Below are 27,138 nucleotides of genomic sequence, written 5' to 3'. Positions count from 1 at the left end.
CTGCGCTCAGTCCAAGGTATGTCCCCCATCACGTCATTTTCTACTAAGTTTCTGGCTTGATTATATAAACCTCAAAAAAAAAAAAAAAAAAAAAAGAATAAATATTCTGACAGAATTATTACGTCTGCCAACTGAATCTAACATTTTCTATTTATATAGTAGCATTTTATTATTAGAAACCAACTTTCTTGAAAGCAGACTTTTGCAGGATGTTCAGGTCCATTTACCTTCATTTTCTGCTCTTCTATTTCAGGTAAAGTCATGGAACATTTTCACATTAAAATTGAAACTATATACAAGCTTTTGCTGAAAGCATTGTCAGATCAGCACTGAAAGATTTTAAATCAGGCAATGTCTATGAATGGGTGTATGAATAGGTCTTTTGTGGTCTTGTCATTTCTCAGGCACAAAGCCTATGGTGCAAGCAAAATATTTTGTCCATTCATGTTTTTACTATGTGATTTATAACACTGTCCCAAAGTCCTTTGTGAATTTAAAATACTGTGACCATGTTTTTCAGAAAGGAATGCTTAATTTTAATATTTCCAGATCCTCACTGAGATTCTTAAATGAGGCCCTGATCCTGCAAATACTGACACCGGTGCTTTTTATTAAGGATAGGATTGAATTTTGGCAGGATGAGGGCCTAAATAAACTGGCATTTTAAAAATACATGGTAATTTTCAAGGTCTATTACAAGCCATAGAGCACAGAAGCAGTACTATATTGCGTAGTCTTGCTGACTTCAGTGGGGTAATTCACGCTTAAAACTCTTGTTTCTCAGGCAGAAGAATGGGTCCCCTCTGCCTTAAGTAAGAATTGATTCAGGATCCTAAAACTGCAAAGCAGAAGTCTGACACGCATGCTTAGTTCTATGCACTTGATTTTGACCTCTGAAGGTAAATACATGTTGCTAACTTTTTAACTGATGAAGCCTTAAACCTAAATGAATATACCAGCTTCAGGCAGGAAGAGGTCAAGCATTAGTGCATTCTTCTAACTAGTCCCCTTACTCATAGCAGGTCTAAGCAAATAAAACCAAAAACAATGCCTTTTTAGAAAGCATTTTATTATTTTAGAAACCATCTTAAGAAAAATAATAAAATATCAAAATGTCTCTTTTAAAGTCTGTGGGTTTCTACAGGTCTACGGCATTCTACAGAAGGTCAAAACAGATTCAATATTAACCACTTTACTCCCCAAAGCAGGTATGCACCATATCATGCATAATACTACAAAGAATCTTTAAAAAGCAAAAAGTCATTTCTTTGCACACTTGATTTTTTAAAGATGTACCTCAATCAAAGCTGAGGAATTAGACCACATCTAAGCTGAGCTGCTCGTTAAAGGGGCATAGTATTGGGTAAGTACAGTGACAGCCTTAAGTAGTCCTTATGTCTGATTTATTCTCTGGGGACATCTGAAAACCGGTTGATCCTGGATACAACTAACAGCGAAAGAAAGACTGTTAGGATATAAAAACATTGTGATGGGGCTCTCTTTCCCCATGTGCATGTGGTAAAAGCTCTACACATGGGCTGAACTGATTTCAAGGCTGTCACAAATCAAGACTCAGCAGGCAAAGGGTCTACAACCGTGCAGTGAAGAACAGGGACAAGGCCAGTGCAAGGGAATTAAAGCAATATGTCATCAAATACCGTACAGATTTTGGCTCTGCATCTATACCAAAGCCTTTTAGTTTTATAACTAAACTTGATGTGGAGCACCAGTCTCTGAGTTTCTCAGACAACACATAGCTAGATATCATCAAAGAGGTCCTCCGGCTCACAAGTGTTTTCCAGTGTTTCAAGAGACATCACATCCAGAGAATGCTTGCCTGACGTCTTCTGTGAGGCAGGATCAGGCCTGGAAATATTAAGCAAAGACACAGATTTGAAAAAAGTTTAGATACGGATATAAATAAATCCAATACGCACACGGCCAAGGTACCCATTTAACAGTGTATTTTGAGATTTTTGTTAAGGTTACATGTAAGAGAAAAGAGCTTTTTGCTAGATCTAATTGTGTGCTGAGATGGCAATGGCAAAACAAACAGATGAAATTCAGCTTATAAATGTCAAGCCTTTAGCTATTTTGTTACATTTTTAGGAGAATGACCATTTCACCCACAGATTCCACATGGAGAGCTAGGGAGAGCAGAACAAACACAGAAAACAAGGAGAGGACCTGCCCTTCTGCTGCTGTACAGGATGATACTCCGTGAATTGCTCTTTATTTTTACCCTGGTGCTAAGTGTGTGCGTGCTGTTCATCTGCTTTGGCACACTGAGTTTTTTCAAACGTCCATGCCCCAAGGGTGCAAGCCTGTCCTCATACTGCACAGCAGAAGAAAACACAGGTAAATGCAGAAAATCCTTCCATAACACATGCTCTCCACCACTAAAATCCAGGTATTCATGGACTTCCAAATTCTTGTCCTCCTATATGTATATTATGTTTACATGTGCTCTAACTGTGTGCAAAAAAGTACTCATCATCCACTGCTACTTATATACCAAGATGCATGTTTGTCCTTAGGTAACTGGACAGCACAGAGTCCTACCTGAAAACTTTCTGCTTGAATCAGACATCTGTTATATTGAATAACACACTGCTCTGCAACAATCAGCCCTATTTAGTCCTCCTTTGACTGCCCTCATCAAGACAGATGATTTAAATGTTTCTTGGCTATATGAGCTCCTGGCATTTGCTACAAACTCATGTTCAGTGCTTCTCCTCTCTCTCTGCAATGGCATTCTGATAAACACAGAAGATGAGGTATCCTGCATTTACAAAGATGATGACATTTGTGACAGCTTCCAATCCCTATGGGAATTAATACTTATAGACTGGATTCTCCCCCAAATCTTTGAATCCTACACAGATTTGTTTTTGTGAGCTTGAGGAGGAAAATCACTGATCACAGATAGCGGAGCTGTCAGTGATGTGATATTCCAGGACAGTATCACTAGATGCTTTGAAAACAACAACTAATCTCAGTCTCGACTCAGTAGACTGTAGGGAATCAGCACAGGAGGCAGGGAGTGGACTCGATGTGCTTGCACTGTAGGGTTTGGGGCTGGCTGGAATTTCATGAGGGTCAATGGCTTCATGCCCAGGTACAGTGTCATCCTGATAGAAGGTAAAAAAAATTGTGTAGTACCAAAACCAACACATCATTCACCAGGATGGGAAGAACTAGACAGAAATGATGGAAAGTTACTCTGAAACTCTGCCATAAGAGGGGTTTGTGTAATGAGGCATTCAAAAGCCATCTTAATTCCCAGACTAATTCAAACCTTCAACTGCTCCACAGCTGCCAATATATTTAGTCAAAATCAGCATTTTTGATTGCTGTTTTGAAGTTTGGTTTCACACAGATTCGGAACCAAGTTTTAGAAAACTCCCATTCTAACTGGAAAACTCCAGAAAGCAACAGTTTTAATAAAACACTGCAATCTTCAAAATGTAATAATCTTCCCAAGAACCCAGTGACTACCTGATTCATGGCTTCTTATCCTTCAAGTCTGTGAATCCACTGGAGGTTCAGAGCTCTCACTACAATGTTTCCTGGAGAATGATTTCCATTTAGAGGTGGAGCCCTCCATGCTCCTTGGGAACCAGCAAAATCCCATTAATTGCTGGGTTTGGGACGCCTTCCCTTCCTATGAAGTCTCCAGTATTCAGAAGGGTTTCCTCACCACCCTATTCATCATTCTAGTTCCGCAATCTGCTTTAATGTCAACATACCATTATTTTCAGATTATGATCATTACTTTCCCTGGAAGTCTAACTAGGTTCCTCTGTGAACTCTGCAACATGTTCTCCTTCAGGTCTGAATTAATCATGTCAAAGAATGTTTTGTTTTATCGTGTTTGTTTTGTTTTGTTTGTTCTGTTGGCATGCCGTGACATCTAGACAGATGACAGTCTCATCAAAAACCACTTGGACAAACTGCAAATCAAACGTGCCAGAATCAGATCCTTAGCCAGTAACCTCTGGTCAGCACTCCATGTCATTCTGACTGTTTGTGATCAACTCATTCATACCCTTTTTTTTTTTTTTTACGTATAGGCAACACACCTCAGCACAACTTGATGTTCAAGTTTACTAATTGAAGGTGCATAACTTGATCAGTCTAAAGCATTAAGTCTCCAGTGAGAACACAGGTGAACCACAACGTGTGGAGCAGCACACATATCATTTAAATTAATTTTGAATGGTCTCACCAGCAGAAAAATTAGGCTGTGAAAGACCTCTGTATCACCACAGGTTATTTCAAGTACTTGAAGTCTTTTTAAGAGTAGCTTCGGAATTTTTCACTGTCCACATGTCATTAAGGTAATATTGAGTCTGAGATTTCCTGACTTTGAGGGTTCACCTATTGCAGCATTTTCTAATTTTGAAAAGTGAGCCTGACATTGCTTAACAATGGCAGTATCAGGAACAATTTTATCCTCATTGGGTAAACTAACTGTGTTCAACATTACACATGAGAACACATGCATAAGCCAAATCACTGGTGAGTTTTAACATTGCACAGCTATAACTATTAAGCTTCTGTGTTCTTGTAACGACATGGTACTCTCATTTGCTCTCCAGAAGTTGTAATACCATGCCTGTGAATAAACCTAACTGCACTTGCAAAGTGGAATCATTAGACTCTTTACATGAAGTTCACAAGCAACTTAATTTTGGCTTTCAGACTTTATGATTCATATTTGCATGGCAATTATTCAAGACATGCCAAGAGCTTGCTTTTTGCTATGAAATTTTGAATCTTGGAGTCTCACTGAAGCTGTATTACCATATCCTGATGCATAACTGAGTTAATTTCTTTAAATCGCAGTAAGTTGTATAGTTCTTTCTTGCCAAAAAGCCTTCAAGTAAGGGCATTCTTCTTGAAAGTTTATTCTTCTGTTGGATCACTTTTTGAAGTCTTGCCTTTTGGTAAACTTAAACTCCATTAACACATCTGGAGAACTGCTGACTCTAAGAGATCATTTCATATTTCCTGACATTTAGTTCAAGCCCTTCATAAATTGAGACAGAAGACCAGATCCACAGCTGGTGTGAATCACTGGAGCACTAATAATGTCAGTGGAGCTCTGCTGACTTACACCAGCTGAGATTCTGGCCCAAGATTTGGAAGAAAGTGGTTATATTACTTGATATTTCTTTCCACAGCTGAGCAAGAGCCAGAAGACATGCAACACGGTACTTAACTGAACAGTACAGTAACTAGAGTAACTCAAAGCCATGCAGGATGATGGTTTTGCACAGCTTGGGAGAAAAAACAATGGACCAGTCCCATTTGCTTCATGTGATGAATTGTTCCTGAGTTCACACAGACCCCAGAGAAGATCTGCACGACACCACTCCTGCTGCAATACATGCCCAACTCTGCTTGGTAATGTTTTTGCAGGAGTATGAAGCACAAAATAATCTCTAATGTGACTGCTATAAATGATACAGTTAAAAAGAGCTTCCTAGTGGCAAAAGGATCAAACAAGTTGTAGCTGCTCTGAAGCAAAATCAGGTCAGAGGCTGCAGCATTAGTACCATTGCTCATCCTGAGGCATTCCTTGCCGGAAGGATGAAAGGTTCTTGCGCAGAGCTATGCCTGCATATCCAGCTCAGCACATTGTGGTTGTGCTTCCACTGAAGGTTTTGTTCTCAAGCAGCTCTTGTGGGATTTGGAAAGAGCACTTCTCTGGTAAATTAACATAGCCAGAAAAGTTTCCTAAAAAACTTAAGCAATCTAGGAGGCATACTCGTGTCCTTGGACAACTGTATCATTTTCCCCATTTGTCTTAGTAATTAAAAGAATCACTTCCAATCAAAAGCTGGCATTTTACTAAAAGAAATTTCTCCAAAATGTGTAGCAGGTTTCTTAGGAAAAGGCTGGAAGTATTGATGTGCATCTCTCTCCTTAGTTTGGTTTAATGATTCATTCCTGTCATTAATCTGAAAAAGGCTTAATAACCGTAGCTATGAACAGAGGATATAGTCTGATACAAACTTTCTTCAGTATCATAAAAATAGGTGGCAGCAGCAGTTCATAAACAGAAAATTGGTATTCATGACAGCACTAACACTGAAGCAAAGGTGAGGCACCTTGAATGTTAATGAACAGCTGCATTGTGACTGACAGGACAAAAGCTCAGAACAACAGTTGTGCTCCAGAGGCAGCATGTTTCGTCCATCCCAAGAGAAAAACTTGGATTGATTTATCATCAGTCTGCTGTCTCGGCTGTTACACCCCTGTCTCCACAGAAAGTCCTCAGAAGAAAGGTACTCATCGGCTGTCATTAATAAGGAAGGATTATGAAAGGAGCTTTGAGGAAAGACCTGGGTGAAACCTCACAGACCTTGTGGCTATACGTAAAACCTCAGTCTTCAATAAGTGATTCCCCGTGGTGTGAGCCCTTGGGAGACATCATATTGACTGCCTACGGCTACTGGGCAAAAAGAGGAAAGTTCAAACACAAAAAGAAAAAGAAATGGTGTAATGGAGGTAGAGAAAAAGCCTCTTACATTAGCAGATGCATTAAGAAAACTATGTGCAGACATGCCTATTTAAAGACAAATTTTAAAAATATAAGTAGGTTAAATTGAACTGTATTGGATTAAAAATATGGCCAGAGATTCTCTTTTACAGCAATGCTGATGACTAAAACATAAGGTAAATTATAAAGGTATTTTCCTTTTTAATACAATTTAAAATAAATGAAACTTGATAATTTGGTTTAGGTTTTGGCAGTGTTATATTTATTCAGCTTCCAGATATGGTCTATTCTGGCATCTATTGCTGGATAATATGAAAAGCCATGTATTTATAATTGATCTTACAAAATCAGATCAAGAATTGTGAAGAACAATTGTGCTGATTACAATCGCCCTTGTGATCAGAAATTACAGTTGATAGACTTTTCTTGAAGTTGTTCATGAAGAAACTGATTATTTTTTTCAGTCACTTTAAGTCATCTGAAGAGACCAGTGGCCTCAAGCATCATCAAAGCCCAAGCTGTACTCGGTCCCTCTTGGAGAACCTTCCACGTGTGGCTTTTTCATACATTCAGCCCATTAAGCAAACAGTCTAGACTCAGTTAAAGTCAGCAGACAAATAAGAATGTTCAATTACACTGTTAATGAAGAATATTTTCAGTGCGGCAACTACAGATTTAATGTTCAGCCAGGGAATCAATGCTCCTTAATAAGCTTCCACCTCTGGCTGAAAGCCAAAGTGCGACTGCACCTGCGTTCATAACCACTGGTTGTAAGGTAGGTCTGGAATTCTCTCGATGCACAACACTTACAGCATAACTTCAAAAAACAGGACAATTGCTAAATACTACTTTAAACTCTTACAAGTGTCCCTCTTTTTTCTCTATGACTAGAAACTAGCAAGAAGAGGATAATTTTGTTTTGCGCTTGCACTGTCTTTTTTCTGTAAGTGTCACTCTGGAATCTTGCGGAGGGAGAAAAATGAACTGAGAATCCCTTAAATATTGTAGAAACTTTTGTTTCAGCAAGAACAAACTTGCAAACAAATCTGTTATACTCTAAAGACAGACATAAAGACAGACACTCTTATTGATCTCCAGCCTAGACCAGCTCTCAAAATTATTTTAATCTTCCATGCTACCTGCTTAGTCCCAAATAAATAAATAAATAAATAAATAAACAAATAAATAAATAAATAAAAGGGGTAAAGGTCTAAAGTTCCTCAGAAATCCATATTCAATGTCTAAAATGGCTGCACAGACAACATGTCATATAAATGAACAACACTGACAGCACATTTTTAGGGATTTGCATCTGTTCAGTTGCAAACTTCCAATTAACTTCTGCTGGCAAAGGTGCAGGTCCTTCTTTAAAAAGAACATTCCAGTGTAGGAATATAAATATAGCCTTGAATCTTTCCATCTGATCAAACACACTTGTGGATGCTTACTAACAAAGATGTACTTAAAAATGCAATAATAGATGTCACTTAAAAGGAAAGGCCTAAGCCATGTTTGTTTTAGACAAGTGGCACACATTTCTGTGGCTCATTTCCACTTAAACTCCTTGCTTAAATAAACTAGATCGCATTCAGCTTGAGAAACATACTAGAGCCACAGACTTCACTGGCAAAAAATACAAATCTCTTAATCATAACTACAAGAGTACATAGTAGAGGAAAACTTGGTTTGTTTAGGAATTTTGTCAAGGCCTTTCATAAATCCAGTACATTGCAAATTTATTGCCAAATGTTAGAACCCATTTCTCATAGTCATGAAGCACTATTTATCGTATATATACATTTATATAACACCAGCACTGGCTAAATGGTGTCATATCCCTTTTCCAGGCTGTCAGACCTCTGAGGCTGCTTTCCCTCCCTAACCCTTTCTAATCTGTCCAGGGTGATCATAAGCAGCAACCAAAGGCTGAAGAGGGCAAATAAAAATTCCAGAACCAGTTTCTCACATGGGAAATGGGTGTCCCTGTGCCCCTCAGCCTGCTGTCCCCAGTTCAGACCACTGCTGCTTTTGCATGGTGGTGGAGCATGGAGGGATGAGTTGGTCCCAGAGCATGCCTCTCCTCTTGGTGGGACCCCATCCTACCAGCCAAAGCAAGGGCTGGCTCTTTGCTCTGTTCCTAATAATGTGATGCTACTGGTTTCCACTGGCATGACAACCTGCAAAACCAAGCTGAATCCAAACACCAAAATAACACATTTAATTGGAGGAAATTCTGCAATGCTGAAACCTATGCTGCACTTCAGATCTTCCATGTCTTTTCCACTCCCTTCTAGTGCACAAGGCTCCAAGTGGCTGTTTAAATCCTATTGACTTCATCAGCTGCTAAGCACTTGCTCAGAGTTAACCATGTGCTTAGAAACTCTCCTGAACCCTGGTCTCAGCTTGCAACTCCCTAGGGTCCATTCTTTACTTTGTCTGCCACAGGAGAAAACTTAAGAACTTCACAGACTGAGAAAATTGAATAAAGCCGTTCTTACAGAAAAATGGATTAGTCTGGCATTCATACAACAAAATTTCCCTCTTCACACTAGGCTAGATTACTTTCAAATCTTTACAAAATAACTAGTTATAGCTTAAAAAGATTCCATCCTCAGAAGGATTTAGGAAAATACGCAAGTGTAATCTTAAAAATTATATTTTTAACACTCCCATAACTAAATTAAGGTTTTTTTTTTGTTTTGTTTTGTTTTTTTCTGCTCAACAATTTGTACACATATACCTGGGCACTGGCAGAAGCCTATTACTGCCCAGATAACCCATTATCTGCAGATCTGCTCGGCACACTTTGAATCATATATTTTAATCAGCTTACCAAGAAAAAACACTTTGGATCAGTACAATATTCAGATACAACTTATGTATCTATTTTCTGATGATTAAATGCTCTTAGAAATAATTGAGACAGAACTGTAGTGAGTTCTTACATCTGGGAGCAGTGAATTGAATGACTGGGAATGGGTTCCAACTAACAAGTTAAGGCAGAGCATATAAAGTATAACAGGCTTCCCCCCAGTAGGTGTCTAATAGGTCTCTATTGAATACAAAATTATTTTCATAATGAAAATTGTGTTTCCCTTTCTGCTGTCTCTGAACTCCCATTCAACCTGTCCTATGTTCCTCCTGCCCTCTCCCAGCCACAGATGTGAATTTATTCACACTTTTCTGAAATAAGTTCAAACCTTTGATATTTAAGATCAAATTCCTGCCTACAGCGACACCTGTGAGAGCTGAAGCATGTTGGAACAGTGGTACCAAAAATAAAAAGAAGAAAAAGAAAAAACAAAAGCAGACATACAGCACTCTAGCCTTTTGAAAACATCAGGTAAAAAGTGAAAACAGGCACGCTTGGCTGAAACATGGCAACAGCCAGTGCTTTCTGACTACCACAGCATTTTTCTTCCTTTGCATTTTCACCAAACATTACTTAAGATGTCTCCTCACTCATGCTGGAGAACTGACATTACCTTTGTTCATTTAAAGCCATGCCTACTCCTTACTTTAGGGTGCATAAATGAAATGAATATGGGCCTAAGAACATGCCTATGAATCTCTTAAATCTCTGGTAATACTTATTACTTTGGACACGTTGCTAAGACGTTTCACAAACCCTCTTTCTAAAGAGCACATCTATGAATATGTCTATTTATTTGGTAAAGAAACTGCCTTCCTATTATTATAAAAAGCAGGAGGTATCTGCAGCTCATGATGCAATTGCTGTAAGACAGAGACAACAACCTTGAGTCTCTTCAAGACATTTTTTTCTCCTCCAGAGTCCAAAATGGTCTTCATCCTTGCTAGCTCTTGGGGTCTGCTTAGGCAGCAATATCTGCAATAAGTACTTTACCAGAAACACTTAACAATAGAGCAAATAGCCAAGCCATTACTTGTTAATGGATAGCAGGATAAATGCTGCAAAACAGTCTAGACTGTAGAATTTTTAAGAAAGGTTGTACTACCTCCAAAACCAACAAAACGCCAACTAACCAAGAGGACTGGACTGGCCTTGTGTGCTTCTTTCACAAAAATTCTTACCTAAGCTGGATTTTTGTTCTTAATGGGCGCCCCCCCCCCCTTTTTTTTGGTAAATGGTCTAATTCACAGAAACATTCTTTAGCACTTAAATTTTAAAGATTTCCTTTTCTGGCAGAACAATTTTCAAGCACGTTGTACCAGAAAAAAGGGACATTCTCATCTTACTCGTGCAAGCACGTACTTCCCCAGTGTTGTATCAAGGGAGGTCGGAGCTCTGACTGGTCTTAAATCAGCACACCCCAATGGGTGACTGCTGAAATCCATCCACAAAGGTCAGGTAGAAGGAGCACAGAATGGCGACCGGTCAAGATCTGCCACCCCTGAAGCAGGCCACCCATCTCTGTTTTGAGAAGGAATCAAGACAACCAGTAGAAGAGATGGATTAACGACTGCGGCAAACTGAAAGACAGCAACCAACCCTGTACTTTAAATGGTATTTTTCAATTACTACTTTTCCGTGAATATAGGCCCGGTTTCAGAGAGCCCATACTCCACAAAGCCCTCTGCCAGATGTTTCTTCTCAGACTCTAGGCTCTCAGAGACACTTAGTCTATCAGGAAATTATGAACAGGGTCTCAGAGGGAGTGTAGGCCATCTGAGGAGGCAGGACTATCGGGCTCATCAGTACTTCCAACAAGACGCACAAATGCAACCCTGAGAGCACATGGTGCTGGTGTCAGAGAAGTCGAGCTCCTTCAGACTGCTTGTGCTTGCCACCCTGGCTTGTGGAGATCACCTTACGCTTTGTCCTTCAGACCTGCTCAGCACCTCCCTGACTTGGCACCAGGCACGGACACCTGCAATTTTTATTTCACATGCGGCCTAACAGAAAACATTCTGCAGTTTTGGTCACTGTGACCTGAACTGGGCTGAAGTAAGTGCCTTCCTGGGATGAGGAAACAGGCCATGTCAGCCAATCTGAAACAGGTAATGAAAAAGACAATTTGCCAGACTGCTAGAACGTAGGAACAGCTGTCCTGGGTCAACCCGATTTAGCCCAGAACCCGGTCTCCAACAACAACCAAGAGCAGATGTTCTTTGAAGCACACAAAGAGCTTTTTCAGCTTCCAGCCATTTGGAGATCAGAGGTTTCCTGAATTAGTGTTACTTTATATGGATTCGGCTACATTCAGCATGTCTCTGTCACAAACTGGCACTGTCCCCCCAGAGCACGTTTACACTTCCAATTCTTCTCAAAATGTTGAGGGATTTCCACATGTAATACACAGGAATAGGAAAAATGTAGCACTGAACACAGAATAGAATAAACATGGGATAGAAATAGGACAAAATTGATCAGATACTAATATACAGTAATTTTTTTTACAAAGTTGATCCTGTTCCACAGCATAAACCAGATTTTAACTTGGGTTATGATACATTAATGTAAACCCTAAGTAGCTCCACCAATATTTTCTTGCACTGGTCTGGTTCAAACCCGCATTCGAACCACTAACTTCATAAAATTTTGATCTGTAGAGAGCCTTGATAATTCTACCGATGCTGTCTGTTGTCCTACTGACATATTTAGATGGCTTGCCTTTTTGTGAGTTTCAGCACAGTGCTCTAAAGGATTTTTTATCTTATAAATGCATTAAGAAAAAAAGGAGCACCATACAGGTGGGCAACTGGGACTTTATTAGGAGAACGTGGATGTCAATCAGAGAAGAATAATCATGGTGTACATGTGAAACAGACTCTGCCTTGCGTAAAACAATACAGTGTGATATACAGATGAATCACTGAAAATGCAATTGCTGCTGCATCTTGGGTTATTGGTAATAGGTCCACTTACTTGAAACCCATCTGGTTTTACCCACGCTACAGTACCAGGAAACAGGGAAAAGAATAATGCCCATTTTTCAAGTACACCTCCCCACCTGATGTCTCCTTTTTTTTTTCCAAAAAAAAAAAAAAAAAAAAAAAAAAAAAACACTGAATCAGTAGTAGGCTAATAGTCCTAAATCACATGGAAAACACTGTAGTCTGTTAATTAAGATATTAACAATTTTTACATTTTGAATATTGTTTCTTCCTGAATTCAGTATCTTTGCAAAAGAGAGAGAGAGAAAGAAAGAGTTCCCATCTGAGCCACAGCACACATCTACCTCAGCCCTTGCACAAATTCTCACAATCAGAAAGAACAGTTCAGATAATACAAATGGATGCAAACAATTTAAAAGACCTTGTGAAAGACCTTGTGGTTTAAAAGGCTGTGATTTTTTTAAAGCACTATTATAAATAAAAATGGCTGCTTGAAAAGCTTCCCAGTAAATCTGGCAGGCGGAGAGCATTTCTGGTATCACTAGGAAAAAACAAAAAAGAATTTTTCAGAATTCAGTCTGAAGCTTGAATTTTCAGTTCAAGCAGCGTTTAGCTCTCCTTTTAATATACTCTCCTTCTTTCAGAGCAGAGTTAGAGTAAATGGCATTTTTTAAAGATTGCACATGAAATTACAAAAGCTCTGCAGCTCTGAGGACTCCTCATCGCAGGGGTGATGATTTCCCTCTTTCAGTTGTTCCAGCAACAGTGGAGGGTGTGCTGCAGCTCCCTCTGTGATATGGCTGGCACAGGGCCCTCCTAATCCCCCAGTGATTCTTCACAAGGGTTTTATTACCAACAATATGCAGCATAACAATTGATTGTATTGCATATACTCTTGCTTGCTAAAGATTATAGGTCTTGTCATAAAAGATGTGGTCATTCGGTACTATCTAAAACCCACCCAAATCCATGGGAGTTTCCCCTTTGGCTTTATTTTGCTTTGTGTATGTTCTTTGTACACAACACACCTACATAAGCCTCCCAAAACATAGCAGGGGAATGGTGGATTGTTTTTATAATCTGTATCCAGAATTCATTTTTTTTTTTTTTTTTTTTTCCCCCAGATACCTCTGGACTCACCAGTAAAATAGCAGTCCAAAGTGTATGGTCCTCTTATTGCTGTTTATCTTTCAAAACTAGTGATGAAACAAAACCAACCAACCAACCAAGAAACAAAACCAACCAACCAACCAACCAAGAGAGTCCTTCTTGCATGTGCCATTTGGTTTTGACACAAACCCCAAGCACACCTTACTCATTGGTTAGATTTCGATGGTGCTTTTTGTGTGTTCACTTTGTACGTAACCACTTCTGCTGTGTTCTGTCAGGTATGTAGCACTCATGAAAATGTCTGTCTGAACGCAAAGCGTACAATAGAATCAATAGGGGAATTAACAGATGATAACAAATTGATTTCATTTACATTTTTAAACTATGAGAACATTTTAAAGAAACTTCAATGAAGTATTAAAATAATTGATACTGATCCTTGCAAAAATCGTGATACAACATAGATATTTGGTACAAAGCAGCAAACTGGGAAGCTTGTTTAATAACCAACATGAACTTGTAAAATAATTTATCAACCAGCTTTCCACCAGATGCTATATGAAGAAGAATCCATTCTACCTTTTCATATTCGTTATTGGTAATTGTAATAAGATATTCAGACAACAGTAATAAAAGATCATTCTAAATCTGGTGGGAACTGATGAAAGCAATTATGGTGAGGGCTTGGTACTGTCAAACTGTCAAGTTTCAAGCTTAATGTAATTCTTTAGAGTTTACGCCTTTTCTACTCACAAAGAAAAGGACTGCAAGCCATTTTCTGTTCAGAATGAAATGAGACCAAGGAAACAGGCCATTTAGCTGCAGAATGCTAAAACAGTATATAACACACCAATAAAATTATGTTATGTCACAGAAATTCTTCAGGAAGGGACCCATCTTGAACTTTTGGATATTACTAGTGAAAAAATATGACAACAGCCTTGAGGCCCTTGGCAGGGAGTGCTAGAAATTTCAAAGGTCTGTGAAAAGGGTTCATTTAAATTTTATCAATTGTTTCTGTTTTTCTAGGCTGGAGAAATGGCCCATTGTGGAGGAAACAATGAAATAATAAAAAATAATGAGGAGTCATTAGGTTTAGTCTGAATAATGCCATTTATCAGCAGATCATATTCTGCCTAAAGACCTTCCTACACTAGTCTGCAACACTAGGGCTTACTTGAGGTGAAGTGCTCTTCACATACACACTTCCAAGCTGCACAAGCTTTGTGATTATGAAAAACATCAGAAAAGGGTGCAGTCTACATCTTATTTGTATGAACAACTCAAATATGACAGGGGCAGTAGCACTGACAATATGACTCGTGATTTGTGCTCCATCTAATGCTGCACGGTGCCGAGAGACCCTTCCTGAACAGCCAAAAGCTACTGGGTCTGAACATCAGCTCAGTCTTTAGCCCCTCAGCTGAAGCTGCCTGTGACAGTGAAATTCCTCACTAATGATCAAGCAGATCATTACTTTACCTCTTTGTCTCAAATATTCCATAAAACAGCAACCACCAGTGACTGGTGAACCCAAATTGGAGCTGAACTGCTTGCAGCAGCCAGTGAGCAGACAGCAAACAATAACGATCCATGAAGTGAACAGCACTGGAAAAAAATATTACACTTTGACTCATGTTTTAAATTTATAATAAGGAAATAAGGTTTTCTCTTTTACCACTGGGCCAGGCACGTTAAGCTTTGTGACAAGAAGAGTATAGCATGCAACAACAAAAAGGACCTATATAACGTGATGTAGATCTGGTGGAGCTACGTGACCTCAGCAGGCATGACAGCAGAAGGAAATCCCGGTTCCGGCTCTATGAGTGTTAAAGGGCTGTACTATTTATGTTGCATCTGCTTGCCTCTGGCAAAGAGGTGTGCCAAACTATAAATAAATCAGTATGCTATATGAAGAACAACTGAGACTGATGGAGCTAGCATTAATGACTTTGGTTAGTGAAGATTGCTGCATTTTTTCTTTAAAACTTTACTCTGTTAGGCAAAACTACAACAACAAAGCAACATGTTAATTTACGGCCAGGGAGACTGTTTAGGGAATAAATTAAAACACAGATGCCCATGGACACAAGGGGCAGAATGCAGTAAATATAACATAACTGATGGGCATAATATCATTTGCTGCTCTAAGATGCCTAGACCTACAGAAAAGGTTCCAGACTTAAAATACTTCTGTTCTTTCTTTCACAACAGCTTAATTAATGCATAGGCACATTTATCTGATTCCCCCTTCATAACAGGAAGTGAACTAACAGACAGAAGAAAGAGTTGGTAGACAGGATACAAAGAATAAAACTCCTATTTGATCACTACAGCTGCTGCAAAACCAAGGCAGAGAGAAATATTCATGCTTCAGGATAGAATTTTTACTTTAAGATGCTATTTTGCTTGCTGTAAGCATCCTAGATCAGTTCCTGGTATTGCCAAAATGAGCAAATTCGGAAGGCTTGGATTTGGACTGGAGGAATATCTAAACTACCCAGATCTTAGGGCCCTAAAAACACAGCAGAAAATCATGACAGAATATACTTCTTGTGAGACTTCTGTGTTACTGCTTTTAGAAATGTGAGAGAAAGAAAAAAAGTCACTTCCTTTTTACAGAATGGGATGAAAAATGGAATATCATGAACACTCGAGAAAAGTCTTTTGAAGTTTGGGTCAAAATAGGCAGTGGGGGAAGAGGACAGAAATTTATGACTTTCTTATGTTGAGTCATTCATCCACAGCACTGTGTGCTTATTAAGTGTCAGCAATCACAAAGTAGACAACAAAAGTGTGAAAAAACTAGCCATTCCTAAAATTCACTTCCTATAGATTATGCTTAATTCAAAAGTTTTTTTTTTTTCTTTTTTTGTTGGCTGAAGAGACAAAAACTCTAGTGAAACTGTCTCTGTTGACCTGTCCAGATCAATACAAGGTGAAGAGCTAGAATTAAATCAATAAAGGGAAATAACGAAGACAAAGACAATTCTCTTTAAAGTAAAAAGAAAAAAAAAAAAATCAGGTGATTCAAATTCCCTCAGAGATATTGCCCTGCCTCACTGCAGTTGACTGACCTCAGAAAAGCTTGAAACTGATGAACTATTGTGCTGTTAAAATATCTCAAGAAGAAAAACAAAATAACAGAGAAAGGAAAATTATCTTGCCCAGTATGGCATTGTTGTGGGAATGGCCTGTGGGGCTCCCCACTCTCTCCATCCCATAATCTGGAGAAGGTAATAGCAGCCGCAGAGGAATAAGAGCACTTCTTCCACCCTTCCACCCTTCCACCCCACTGGCAGACACCACCTGGGATGCTCGGAGTCACCACAACACTGCGTATGTCTGCTCTCGGTATTCTGTTAGCTTTTGCCTCCACACCAATATCACACCTGTCTCTATTTCCATGTTAATATGGACAAAGAGTGAAAACTGAAGTGTTGCAAACCTAGGTGAGGGAAAGAAATGCATGCATCTCCTGAGGACCACTCAGAGCAATGCACGTTTGGACAAAAAACTTGTTTATAGAGAGGCTGCCATTGGCAGGCTGAAGGTGGCTGCTGGAGAGAGGTGAGCAGACGTCATGCTATGTAGTAAAACGAGTTGTTATTGGCACAGGTTTACAATAGCCACATTGCACATGTGCGTCTCATCTGCAATGGCTTATATTGCTTGTCCCAAATGAATGCCAAAAACACCTATTTTCCCACCATGCCTCTCCACGCATTTCATTTATTGCTTCCACCCCCATCTTCCAGCAGTCCAAATGGCAAAACCCAAGCACTGCCTCTGATGGGAACAGGAACACAGTAGCTGGCTGGCATAAGCCCAGTGTGGGTCCAATTCAGGAGAAGCTGGACCTAGGCCAGCTACAGAACAGGCAGCTTTTGGGGGCAGGAACGGGTTTTAAAGGTTATGTATACCACATCCTAGCACAACCTCCAGTGGATGATGTATTGCTTCCCTTTTCAAATGTGAACTCCCTTAACGGAGAAGCGAGTCCCAGAATCACTAAAGAGTTTGCTGAGTTAATGCATTAGTAGTGATTCTTTGAGTTATAGGAAATTAAGAGAATCTTCTGAAAACGACAACCAAAACAAACAAACAAGCAAACCAAATCAAACCAACCAACCAATCAACCAACCATCCAAAATGAAGAACAACAACAACAAAAAAAAAAACAAAACAACAAACAAACAAACAAACAAAAAACACACCACAAAACCCAGCCCTGGGAACGAATGCACCAAGCAGGGAGTATGACAACTCTAAGCCAAAGATCTGTTGAGATGTCTGTTGAAAATATTACTGGGAAAAATCATACAGATGAGTAAGACTGATATTATTACAAAAAACCACAATGGTAAGTAATGCATGCTGCGATAATGCATATTTTGCAAGGCTTAATTTCAAATGTACCATTCAAAAAAAATAAAACAATCTTAAATGGAAGATTTGGAAAGACTCTTCCAACACATCTTGAAGCCAGTTTGCTAAGAAACTGCCCAGTCATCCTTGCCATCTCTGGGCTACAGCAGTCACGGCATCCTGCAATACCCTACCTCCTGCCAGAACCCCAAGGAAATAACAGTGATTCACAGCCCCCTGAACTTTTTCCTCACGTGAGAGTTGTTCGGGCAGCTCTGTAGCACAAGGGGTGTATTCTAAAGCCTGACCATCTCACAGGATCTGAAATGGGAGGCTACGGAGCAAATTTCATCAGGATATGTTCTTGCTGATGCCTCCTTGGATTAATCTATGGTGTACACATCTATTTATATACGTAACCAGTAGGGAGTTTTCTGGCTATGTTTTTCAAGCAAATCCAAGATACATATTAAATACTCGTCCACATTAATTTTAAGAAAAGTTGGGAAACAAGAGTTTTGGGTTCATAAACCAGTTGCTTAATTATACTCACCCACATACATCATTTTTCCTATTTGTGACACATGAAATGGCTCACATACTTTCCTGTCTTTCCTGTAATTTGTTGTGCAATGTTCCTGTCCTAAGTGGTACTCTGCTCTTCCTTACAAAGGACGGGTTTAGAGACTAAACCACATACATTGTCAGAAAAGTTGTTATATATATATACCACTATATAGTGGGAGCTGTCTAACACAGGAAGGAAAGACATACGTTGATTTTATATGTTTGCCAGACAAAGAAGTGAGATAGTAAGCTTAAGCTTAAATTGTTTTTTGATGAGTCTTGTCAGAGAGTAAGAGATGAGTTGTGCTATCTGTTGCTGTGATTGGACAGTCTTTCTCCTCAGCCTATTCAGTTTCTCTTGTACAGTTGAACTTGTATTTCTGGGTGAATACACTAACAGAGTCTAGAGGTAATTATTAAACTGATAACTGAGAGGTGACTAAAAAGCCATATCTGAAAAAACCTTTTACTTCAAGCTAATTGTTTCAGTCCATTAATCACTTAGGCTTGAACTCCTGTGCTGATGGAAACTTACTAGAAGAAGCTAATAAAACCAAGTAATCCAACATACCTTTCTCTATATATTCATATGCTAAAGTAGTATTTTAGAAATACTGATTGGAGCGAGCCTTCCAGTCTGGACAGCCATGGCTTTAAAGTTAATGAAAATTTCCAACAGAACGACAGTTACCTTAACAAAAGACACATTAAAAACCAACAAACAAACAAAAACTTTGCAAATGTTTACCACACCAATTCATTCTTACATGCTATTTTTCATCTCAAACAGTTAATTTTAGAACAGAGATGACTGTATCTAGGATTGTGTCAAGATAAACACTAGTGACATATAGTGCAGAGAAAATAATCCAAAATGACAAAACTGATTTTGGAAAATGACATATGCTAACACAGCTAATGGTGAGTAATTCCAGGTTGGGGTTTACCAGATCTGATCTGAACCATAAACCATTTCTTGGTTTACAGCTCTACAGAATAATACTTTAATGTGACTGTGGCAGATTTCCCAAATGAAAAACTCATTCTAAAGACATAATTATTTCCTTAGACTAGTAAATAGTGTCTCATCACACTGATGACATTATAAGAAATGCAGGCTTTTGATTAAGGGTATTATCATTGAAATGAAGACAGATCACAGTTTAAACTCAGTTGGATTAGTTGGCATTAATTTCCCGTAAAGATATCATGTTGGTTACATTTCCCATGGCTTGATTTTTAGAGACGCATTTCACAGAATAATTAGGCTCTTTGATTCACAGACAATACCACCATTTTTCCTTCCCTACATACATTTTCTACACAGCACTTGGATGATTACAAACATCTCAGGCAGCAAGACACAGGTATCACATTCAGAGATTTATGGTTCTTCATCACAGGTCAAAGGACTATGGAGTTTTGCCTCCTTTCCATGCTCTCCACATACAGTTGAAATCCAATGCTGTCAGTCTGCAATAGTACTAATTTTCCAGCACCTAGCATGAAAAAACTGACTGACTGATTTTATAAGAACCCTTAGGAATGCACAATCCTCCTTCCGTACTTCTGCTTTTGGCCCACAAACCTCTTTTGTTAGTCCTCCCCCTTGATACTGTTCTCTATGCTACAGTCGCACACTGTTGATGTACAAACAGCTGAGCCAGGATTACAAACTCCTCTGACTTTGGACACTGCCAAGTCTGTAAGAGCCCAGCATGAAGAAGCAGTTCAGTGATCCAAAGTTCCAGTTGCCTAATCAGTCCTTTCACCCTAGCCAGGAGGCAGTCATGCTTCTGCTGTGGTTTTCAAAATACATGAATTATACAGCAGTACAATGAACTATCAATTACTGACCCAATTTGCAATGCTGGGAATCAAATCCCAAAGAATCTAAATGATCAAAGAAGAATCGTAGGTTGCAAATTTTATTGCTGTATTTTTACTGGAACACAGTTTACTCCTCCTAAAATCATCCACATTAACACAATATTTGCATGGTCTGGAGCTGTTTAAACAAAACCTCCTTTTACGGCTCAGTGTTTCAAGGAAATTAGCCAAGTAATAAGACAAAGCATTTTTTTAGGAGTATTAGAAAAAGCATTAAAAGTTTTGAAAATTTAACTTTTGACCCTGAAGACTTAAACTGGAATAATTGGAAAATCAACCATACAGCATATTTTTTCTAGGTAACTAAAGGTATTTGTAGTGGATTTTAGGATTAGGTGAACAAAAACTGCTAGAGAGTCTGTTAGGAATTACCAAATCAGTGTAAAGAATTCGCTGTTATTAAAAACTATCATTTATTTTCTTGTGCATTTAGCCACATGCATTAGAGAAGAAATAACATTTTGGGCTGAAAGAAAGCCACTAATTCAGAAGATAAGGACTTAAGTTTAATGTAGAGAGCAAAATGTGAAGGTAATAAATCAGTTTAGGGGATGTGTATAGATAGCATAATGCATATGCAGAAGGACAAACAGCATTTTGATTTTATTATTCTTTTCCACTCTACATCTGCTTGCTGGGAAATCTGAATGGGCATTGTTTGGAGACTAGGCACAAACTTTCAGTCCTCTTGGCACAAGTGAGATTTAAATAGATGAATTTACTGAATTTCTTGTTGCCACCATCCACACTTTCATAGAAGGAGTTTCAGAAAGGAAAGACTCTTTGGTAGCTTTCCAGTTAAGTCTCCAGGAGAAATTTAGGCAACACCAGGCTACAATTGCAAAATAACATCCCTTGTGAATTCTGACTAGGTTCTTCCTCTGAGTATCTCACCAAGCAATGTCCTTAACCCATGGCTGGGGAAGGGTGTGAAACAAGACCCATTCTGGAGCAGAACAGAATAGAAGAATATGTCTGTTTCAAGCTGCCTAAGGCCTCACAGGCTTTTTTCTGTAATTCTGCACACTAGCATCTTGCACATTGAGAAAGCACAAAGGGACTTTGTAAGGAACCTCATTTTGCTGGTCTTAATCTGTCTACCATAATCCCACTAGGAACAATGCTCCTGATACTAGGACCCTGCAGTGAGATTTAAAAAAAGGTGAAACTCCCCCAGACTTGCAGAAACCACACTTCTATTCAGTCCAGGCAAACAGGGAGACAATGGATTTAACTGACAATCTGAGAAGATAAAATTGGGTGAAAAAAAAAAGAAAATGGAGTGAACAGATACATATACCAAAGTACAGTAGTACTGTAGGATCTTTTAGGGGAAAAAGGAAGGTTGCTCTAATATATGCCAGCCAAATAGACCTGACCAGCTGCTTGAAATAATCATGCATGGGTTTGAGCATAAGGACTACAACACTCTTCCTATCTTTGGCCAGCTACCAGTGCTGTACAGACTTACACATCCTTTATAGCCTAGAAACTCAGATTCTCTCAAACTAAAAAACAAGAGCAGACTTTTTATAATATACAGTTAGCTGTAATGATCTTACAAAGGATGCATATACAATATGAAAAGCTACATTTGAAACTGAAAAAATGCCACAGCTCTACTTGACTGTGTGCTGCTCCTAAGAGGGAGCCGGTATTATTCTCTTTATTATAGCTCAGCCAGCTGAAGCGCCCACCTGCCCAGCGTGGAGGGAGAAGCACCACTGGAAGTCCCTATATTCTTTCCTATTGCACTTCTCAATTAGGTTACAAAGCAGTTCATGTGTTATGCTTACAAAATCAGCCTATCTACACCACCTATCTATGCTTTCAGGCTCACTAAAAGGTGGCAGAGCTTTGGTTCCTATGAGCCTGAACTGTGAGACGTAGGCTGTGAAGTGCTGAAATAATCAGTGATTTCAGCACTTCAGAAAACTGTGTCCTTTGCTCACAATTGATCCAATATATGAGCATTACTTGAGAGCTGCAGGATCAGACACTAGCGGAGGCACATATTCATACTCTCTGCATATGAACTATGATACTGTACAGTTCTTTCTGCACAGACCAAAGATGAGCTTTTAAATCACATTAACTCACTTCAGCAGGAACTACTCACTAATGCAGATGTGGACACCACTCAGCTAAATGAGTATCATTTGAACTGGTTGCCTTGCTACCCTTAATGAAATCTCAACTCATCAAAATGTTCATCTCAACTCAAAATAATAAAGTGTGATTGGAAGAAGCACGGACAAAGAAACTGGGGGTAACATTAATGGAGAACACACCTTTTATCCATACAAGCCATTCCTAAGAAAACAAGGTGCATGACAAGGAGGCAGAATTCCCTGACAATTAAAGGGGGATTTTGCTAGAGACTTCAGCTTTTGCATCTATTGCTGTACACAAATCTGGTGCTTGTACCGACTCTCTTGCATGTCCAGGCTAATTAATTTCTACCTTGGTTTTCCAGAACACTGTATTAGATGCATGGTATTTATTTACCCATGGTTCCTTACAACGGACTGCGAAGACAAACAAACTCAGACAAACGAATCTATTTCCTGCTACAGAAGAACTCATCCACGTTACCCATGTTTTTGCAGCCCAGTTCTAAATGAAGCAAGAGATGCAGCTTCATTCCTCTCTGGGAATGTTATTTTGCAACCTAACAGATAAAACTGACAAATTCTTAATATATTGTTCAAAAGCTCTTCTTCATTTCAACCCATCTTTCTTAATCCCATTTCTCATATTAAATTCTCTGCTCTGTATTGATACTCTTCAAGTATTATCAAAAGTTTCCTTTGTTGTCCTCTAACCATCCAGCGTGTATTTAACCTAAAGCCATTCCCTATAAATCCCATCTCCAAATACCTTTCCCGAGTGTGCTGTTCTTCTCCCCATCTCACCAGCTGTCAATATCTTCCTGCTAACGAGACCTCTGGATCCTGAGTGACAGGAGACCTCTGCTTATTCAGAATAAAATTGAATTGGTTTTTATTGCTGTCAAATCAGCATTCTAAATTCATGCGTAATTTGCTGTCAGCTACTACTTTTAAGTCTCATTTGGCATTACTGCCTTCCAAGATTTCTCTCACTCATAGGAATCCGTGTCTCAGATTATTTTTCTCTTACTAGGCTTGCACTAACTAATGTTTCTAAAATGCTTTTAGAATGGAAAGCACTATATAAATATTAAGTGTTCTTATCTGTAATGGGGAACATGCTCCATTACCATTGTCACAGAAATTTCTCATCAACACACTTTATACATAGACCTTGGTCATGGACACTGGATTTCCTAAAAAGCATTACCAACTGAATACATTAATGGGAAATATTTATGTGTAGTCTATGTACACATAAGAGCTGGGGCAGGCATTGTATGTGTTATACACACAAAATGTAACTCAAACAACTCTATCTGTTGTTTACATATTTAATATAAACAGAAATTTAGTCCAGTTTGCAATTTTGCATATGTATTTTACACTGATTTTTACTGTATAAACACTGTCTCACTGAATTATTGACTGCCTAGCAATGTTTGGTGCAAGAAATTGTTCAATACTGAAGGAAATGATATTTATTAAGTTTAGGCTGCTTAGGAATTATATATATATTTAAAAGTCAAAATTTATTAAAAAAAAATCTGTACTGGTGCTTTTTAATATTTCATAGATTTGACTTTAATGTGTATCATTTCAAATGCTCAGTTCCAGAATGAAATGCAAAATCTACCTGTGCACTTCAGCATCTTTAAACCATGGGTAATTAAGAAGACTGCAAACTGTGGCTATTCCAGAATGACATCCAATCTTAGCAAGGGCCCCAATGTCACACAGTGCCCTCCGGGTCTCGCAGTTCAGAGCCTGTGAGGTCACCCTAAAAAGCACATGCCCACGGGGCTGATGAGCAGAGGGAAGGCAAAGGAAGGAAAACGACCCAGATAAGTTGTTAAAGCAGGCATTAAATAGATTGGTGGGGTTTGTTCTTACTAAATGCTGCATACTTGGTCCTGCTCCAGTAACTCGCTTGCCATCGCAGTCGATGTGAAGGTTAAAATTATGTTTACATACTCTGTTTGGTTGGGATCTGCACACTGAGCTCACTTCAGGATGGACCCACTGTTAGGTAAGGTATTTTATGTTATTTTTGAGGCTACCAGCTTTTGTCTCAGAAAGGACTGTGACAAACTTTCTGCAAGTCTTGTTTCAAAGACAGTTGGATGGAATAGCTTCACTTCCATCTGTATTTTTTTTACAATCATATTTTATAGGCATGAGGCATTTTAATGTATTCCCTCTTTTTCTGCACTATTGTCCTTTTCCAAAATTCAGACCAAAGAACAAAAACCAGCACTTAATCTTCTTAAAGACTGTAAGAAAACCATTCTATGCTTTTGTATGATAGCTGATATTTGGTGAATTACACCTTGTGATGCTGACTTACTCAGTGACACTTGTGTGGCCGTGTGTCATGGCCATCACTCCTTCCCACAGGTGGTGGCTGATATACATGTGCCATATTTGCTAAGCCATAGTTTCAGATAAAACGCCAGCAGACTGCTTATTTTGGAGATTGTTTAGGCAGAACAGCACACAGCTAATGTACCCGTCATGCCACCACCAGACCAAAAAAGCTGTGTTTGCCTCCCTTATAAAACACAGAAGGGGGCCCTAAACTCATATAAAATGTCTAGACTGTGAATAAACAGTCCCCAAAGCCAGTGCTGTTGCTAGTTACTGAATTGCCATGAATGAAGATGAAGCTGTACATCGATACCATGTCATTGACATTCAAGGATGAGAAGCAGATGCAAGAACATCTTCATCCTCTAGAGATTGGCACAGTCACCTGTGGTCTGCAAGAAGGCTTCCCCGTGCCCTGTGACTTCAGCAGCCCCTGGCAGCCAAACTCCAGGGAATTTTGGTCAGCCAGAGGAGCAGGCGATCCTCAACCAGTGCGCTTGTCGACTAAAGCACCTCTCAGCTCCCGAGACCCAGCGGGAGTACAAGCAGGCGTGCATCTGCAATAACTCTATCCGAATCTCTTTTACAGCTCATAATCTTGAACGGCAGTCTCCTCCACAGGATAAATTGCATCTCACTAAGTTCTCAAAGGCCTCCCCTTGCTGCCACAGTTACTCAAAATCCATGTAGCATCATTATGAATTCAGCATAACCTGCTGACAGACACGAGGGAAATTTAAGGTGAATCAATGAAATCTAAAGGCAAGGGACATACTCTACTAGGTAAAAATAGTTCCTCTCAGGCATACAATGTACTTTGTTGTACCTTAACCCTGCTAACTTAATCATGCAAGTTCAACCTGCTTTTATTTGTACACACTGATGCAACGCTTTAAGCTGAATATTGACCTCCATGCATTTTACTGTGCTAAAAGTGCTTCAGATTCTGGTTCCTGGCAGGAACTATATAAACTATGACAAAGCGGCTTTGGAAAAATTTCCTGCATTCTCATGGCTACACAAACAAAAAACACCCAGAATTTTTATTTATACTGTTATTCATAGTTGAAGATAACTACAAAGATGATAAGGATTACCACAATGGTTTGCATGGGATTTCTGCAAAACAGATGCTTGAGATGGTTATGACATTTACAGTAAACATGCTGAAAAATTCAGACAATGTAAGAAAATGATAATGTTATGTAAAACAAATATATGTATCAGTAATGTTCTTGTTTTACAAAACCAGGAAATATTCTATGTGAGAAGTTGTTTTTTTCTTTTCCTTCAAATAGCAAGCAAAGAATGTAAAAATAATAATTAAAAAAACCCTACAAGCATTTCCTATTAGACACAAAATATCTTCCCTTTTCAATATAGCGCTAGTTTAGCTTGCTAAACATTGATGAGAGCATTACAGCAGTTGCAGCGGCTGACTGCTTCAAAAGGCACCAGTGATGGTGGTATTTTGGGAAAGGCTACAAGAACAGATCTCAGCAAGAAAGAGGACAGAGCACCTGCAGACAGACATCTCGCTTGGCATACCTGTACCTGCAGCATGTGGGAAAGGGAGCATTTTGCTGAACCTCAGCTCCTGTGAGGAATGGAGGTACAGATTTGGTAATCTTGAGAATTAATCTGAGAACATCTGTTTTGCTCCTGAATTTACCTGCAAATGTTCCTTTGTTGGTGCAAGTGGAGACTGCAGGAGCAGTCACTAGCAGGCTGCCCACACGAGTATGTTCCCTTCATGGGTAACATCCACCTCCTCTTTTCTGTACTGCACAAAATAGCTACAACAAAACCAACCCAATGGCACCCAGAGCACCTGCTGCTGTCTCCACAAGCAATATAGATCTAAAAGAACTAGAAACTGGGACAGATTTAAAAGAATTTTACAAGATTTTGTCCAGGAATGTCTGTTATCTGGCTGAAAACCAGCTGGGTTCCTTGCTTGAAAATGGCTGTGCACACTTTAATCACACAGTTTGGTGGGCTTCTGTGTCAGAGGGAAATATTCAGAAGGTTTAGGAAAAGAAAATCAGATCCATTTATATCAGTGACCTAAGCAGAAGCTTGAATCTGGATTTAGAGATGTAAATAGTGAAGAAATCCATTATTTCATTCTGCCCATACTCCAAGTTACGGAAGCATGAACAGATAAATATGTCAGTAAAATCAGCTTGCCTTTATTGCATAGTAAGCTCTTATGAATGACCAACTTTTCCCCACCACATTTTTTAAAGAATAATTTGTTCCTAGTCAAAAAGCCTGCATGCCAAGTTTCAGCACAGAATAAAATTTTTACAGTGAAGTTATAAATTTCTGAAAAGTAGGTTCTATGTACTGACATACACTTAACTATTACAAGGGCAGCAGGTGTCACTATAACAAATG

General features: G+C 39.0%; 1 protein-coding gene across 1 annotated transcript in view; it reads right to left on the bottom strand.

Annotated features, from left to right (window-relative positions):
* Positions 1-1,048: 1,048 nt before the first annotated feature.
* Positions 1,049-27,138, bottom strand: part of XRCC4 (X-ray repair cross complementing 4) — a 183,820-nt gene continuing 157,730 nt past the window's right edge. The window contains exon 8 of the mRNA XM_035309760.1: positions 1,049-1,866. Within this exon, the coding sequence (XP_035165651.1) occupies positions 1,758-1,866 (109 nt within the window). The 3' untranslated portion in view covers positions 1,049-1,757. The remainder of the gene's footprint in view (positions 1,867-27,138) is intronic.

This window comes from Oxyura jamaicensis, chromosome Z, assembly GCF_011077185.1.
Source record: "Oxyura jamaicensis isolate SHBP4307 breed ruddy duck chromosome Z, BPBGC_Ojam_1.0, whole genome shotgun sequence".
NCBI lineage: Eukaryota > Metazoa > Chordata > Aves > Anseriformes > Anatidae > Oxyura > Oxyura jamaicensis.
This window is presented reverse-complemented; position numbering and strand designations above follow the sequence as displayed.